The sequence below is a fragment of the Molothrus ater genome, chromosome 28, assembly GCF_012460135.2.
Source record: "Molothrus ater isolate BHLD 08-10-18 breed brown headed cowbird chromosome 28, BPBGC_Mater_1.1, whole genome shotgun sequence".
NCBI classification, from domain to species: Eukaryota; Metazoa; Chordata; class Aves; order Passeriformes; family Icteridae; genus Molothrus; species Molothrus ater.
In genome coordinates this window covers 2,923,383-2,927,191 of record NC_050505.2, presented here as the reverse complement: position 1 = coordinate 2,927,191, position 3,809 = coordinate 2,923,383, and the positions used below count along the sequence as shown (strand labels likewise).

Below are 3,809 nucleotides of genomic sequence, written 5' to 3'. Positions count from 1 at the left end.
ACCACAAGAGACCAATCCCAGATGCACCTGTTGCACTCTACAGCTGCAGATAACCATTGGTTACATTTTGTTCCTGAGGCCTCTCAGCTTCTGAGGAGAAAAAATCCTAAGGAAAGGACTTTTCAGAAAATATCACAGCTACAATCATTATCCCTTATTATCAATTGTCTCCCATCGAAGCTTGGCCTCGATGACCTTGGAGGCCTTTTCCATCCCTAATGACTGCACTGTGCTGATCTGTCACCTGTCAGAAGTCAGAATGCTGCTCCGTGCCCTGGGCCGCAGCTCCGTGTTGGGGATGCCTCGGGGCAGGGGAGAAGCTGCTCAAGGGGGGCTCTGCCTGCCGAGCCCCGGGGCCGGAGCTGCTCAGGGGGGCTCTGCCGAGCCCCGGGGCCGGAGCTGCTCAGGGGGGCTCTGCCGAGCCCCGGGGCCGGGGCAGCTCCGCGGGGCCCTCACGCTCCCGGCCCCGTGTGCTGTGCTCGGGGAGCGGGGCCGGCCTTGGCCCGCGGGGCCCGGCCCGCAGTGACGGCTCTTATCTCCCGCCTGACGGGGCAGAATCCTTCAGCACCGCGTACTTAAGGCCGTGCACGGCGGGGCCGGGCCAGAGCAGCGATCGGCGCAGACGGACGGACACCGGGACAGCGCGGACACCGCTGAGGGCACCGCCAGAGCCAGCACCACTGCCCGGCCACCACCACAGCCACCACTGAGGGCACCGCCACTGCCACCACTGCTCCCACTGCCACAGCCACTGCCCAGCCGACGCTCCGACCCCTCAGGAGATGCTGCCAGCCACGTCCAAGCTCTGCGCCGCCATCTCCTATCGCCACCTGCGCAACATGACCGGTGAGTCCGGCTGCGGGCAGGACAGCTCCTGTCCGGCTGTAAGGGACAGGACAAGGCTAAGGCAGCTCCTGTCCGGCTGTCTGGGACAGGATAGGGCTGGGCCAGTCCCTGTCTGGCTGTTTGGGACAGGATAAAACCAGGACAGCTCCTGTCCGGCTGCCTGGGGCTCGGGGATTCTCTCCCCGCTGTCACAGGTAGAGTGAGATTTTCTGACAAAAGTTTATTAGAGAAGCTCCTGTTGAGTCACAGGCTCCAGAAAGGGCTCACTTTCTTCCTAAACTCCTCAGAGTGGTGGCTGGGGCCTCGGCGATGTTCTCCCCACTCTGCAGCATGTTGGGTTCTGTGATTTACTGTCCCTGAAACCCTAAACCCTGTCACTGAGGGGCTGGCTCGTGTCCCTGTGACCAGCTCTGGGTCACACTCCTCTGGCTGTGAGGGTTTTGTACCTCTGTGCTCCATTTCCATGCTCTTTCCCGGGCACCTGCACGATTCTCCTCAGTGTTTTTACTGTTGCAGGGAGCTGGAGCCCAGTTCAGGATTGCTTAGGACAGCCTACCCCAGTGTGATGGCAACCAGCTGCTCCCTGTGCCTGTAGGGACACCGAGATGGTGACAAGCAGGGACTTTTCCATGTGTGTGTTTAAATGGGGGAAAAGCCCCACGGTAAGGGCCAGGTGGTGCTGGTGGGTGACACGCTCTCTCCCCAGGTCTGAGGAGACAAGCTGCCGTGGCCATCAGCCAGGAGCTGAGCAGGCTGGCCAGCCACAGCCCAGGACCCAGCACCTGGATCCACCAGGTGCGCAGGAGAAGCTCCTTGCTCAGTAAGTGACACACCTGAGGGGTCTGTTCCTTTCCTGCTGGGGGGAAACCCTCACAGGCTGGGGGAAAAACCTGCTTGAGGGTGGGCTGTGCTTCTGCTGAGCCAAAGGCAGAGTGAGAACTGGGTGTAATCCCCATCCCCTGGACACAGAGAGGGGTATTTGGTGTAGGTAAAGCTCATCTGGCACATTACACTGCTCTTGCTCAGCCCTGCCTCTATCTGCAGGCTCAAGGCTGGAGGAGAAACCCTTCAGCGAGATGGAAATGTCTTACATCAAGCAAGGAGAGGAGGCCCTGCAGAAATCCCTCAGAATCCTGGAGGACCAGGACGACTGGAAGACAGAGACGGTGGCGGTGGGTGCTGTGCCCCGTGGTGCTTCCTTGCAGCCCTCCCTGCCCCTGAGAGCAGCTCTGGTGGTAACTCTGCCATCCCCTCACAGGGTAATGGGGACAAAGTGCTGAGCAAGGTGCTGCCAGACGTGGGGAAGGTGTTCCGGCTGGAGGTGGTGGTGGACCAGCCCCTGGACACGGTGTACGGAGAGCTGGTGGACAACATGGAGCAGATGGGAGAATGGAACCCCAGCGTCAAAGAAGTCAGGGTAGGAGACTGTGTCAGATCTGTCACTGCCAGCCTGTGTTCTGTGCATTTCCTGCTGCAGATGTAGAGGAGGTTTTGCAGTATCTGTGTTGAGGAGAGTCTGGAGCAGCTTCTGTGTGATTAATTCTGCAGGAAATTAATGCAAGGAAGCACCTTGCACTTTCCTGCAAGGAGCTGCCAGTTCTGCTGGAAGGTGGGGCTGATCTGGGGAAGAAATAGGCACAAGGAATCAGAGAGGCAGTAAGGGAATAGCTTTTCACTCGGGAATTGAAAACAGTACTCACCTGGGGGCGAGCAATATTTGGAATTATTGTCATTGTCAAATCTTTGTCAGACCCTGTATCTGAACACCTGGTAACCAGAGGCACTTTTAGCTGTGCTTGCAGTAAATGAAAGTTTTAATTCTGAACTGCAGATCCTGGAGAAGATTGGGAAGGACACAGTGATCACCCACGAGAAGGCGGCCGCGACCCCTGGGAACATCGTGGGGCCCCGGGACTTTGTGAGCGTGCGGTGCTCCAGGAGACGTGGCTCCACCTGTGTCCTGGCAGGGATGTCCACCACCTACGGGGCCATGCCCGAGCAGGAGGGCTTCATAAGGTACCTGCACCTGCTCAGTCTCGTGATGTGTGAGCAGGGAGGAGATTCCCACAGGGCACGAGGGTTTTACTGCGGGCTCAGGGTCGCTGGGTTTCTACAGGCAGCAGGAGCTGCTGCAGAAAGCCCAAAGTGTATTTTTGAGGCTGGATAAAGTCCAAGTTTGGGTCTGACCTGAGCCTCTTTCCCCACCAGGGCTGAGAATGGTCCCACCTGCATGGTGCTGCGCCCGCTGCCTGGCAGCCCCTCCCGGACCAGGCTCACCTGGCTGCTCAGCATTGACCTCAAGGTACCTGGGGCTGGGGGGAGCCTGGGGGAGCCAGGGGCTCTGGGGAGGCTGGTTCTGCTCACAGGCTGTGTCTGCTCTCCCTAGGGGTGGCTGCCCAAGACCATCATCAACCAGGTCCTGTCCCAGACACAGGTGGACTTTGCCAAACACCTGCGGCAGCGCCTGGCCCGGCCGGTGCCTGCGGCCTGCTGACCACCAGGGCCTGCTGACCACCATGGCCTGCTGACCACCATGGCCTGCTGACCACCATGGCCTGCTGACCACCATGGCCTGCTGACCACCAGGGCCTGCTGACCACCAGGGCCTGCTGACCACCATGACCCACTGACCACCAGGGCCTGCTGACCACCAGGGCCTGCTGACCACCAGGGCCTGCTGACCACCATGACCCACTGACCACCATGACCCACTGACCACCAGGGCCTGCTGACCACCATGACCCACTGACCACCAGGGCCTGCTGACCACAGCCTGCTGACCACCAGGGCCTGCTGACCACGACCTGCTGACCATCACGGACGGACCTGCTGACCATGATCTGCTGACCATCACGGACGGACCTGCTGACCATGATCTGCTGACCACAGCCTGCTGACCACCACAACCCACTGACCACAGTCTGCTGACTACCAGGGCCTGCTGACCACCACAGCCTACTGAC

At 59.9% G+C, this 3,809-nt stretch overlaps 1 protein-coding gene across 1 annotated transcript; it reads left to right on the top strand.

Moving 5' to 3' along the window:
• The first annotated feature begins 408 nt into the window (after positions 1 to 408).
• Positions 409 to 3,357, top strand: STAR (steroidogenic acute regulatory protein). Its single transcript, XM_036396771.2, has 7 exons — positions 409 to 846; positions 1,553 to 1,666; positions 1,891 to 2,018; positions 2,105 to 2,263; positions 2,678 to 2,862; positions 3,055 to 3,148; positions 3,233 to 3,357. The coding sequence occupies exons 1-7, from the start codon at positions 783 to 785 to the stop codon at positions 3,338 to 3,340; spliced, it is 852 nt and encodes a 283-aa protein (XP_036252664.1). The 5' UTR covers positions 409 to 782; the 3' UTR covers positions 3,341 to 3,357.
• The last annotated feature ends 452 nt before the right edge of the window (positions 3,358 to 3,809 follow it).

What these genes read in the sequence shown, in the direction of transcription:
- STAR (XM_036396771.2), top strand. Translation starts at nt 783, where the DNA reads ATGCTGCCAGCCACGTCCAAGCTCTGCGCCGCCATCTCCTATCGCCAC. An exon ending in CCACCTGCGCAACATGACCG is followed by an intron (nt 847 to 1,552) that starts GTGAGTCCGGCT and finishes CTCTCTCCCCAG; the next exon opens with GTCTGAGGAGACAAGCTGCC. An exon ending in CAGGAGAAGCTCCTTGCTCA is followed by an intron (nt 1,667 to 1,890) that starts GTAAGTGACACA and finishes CTCTATCTGCAG; the next exon opens with GCTCAAGGCTGGAGGAGAAA.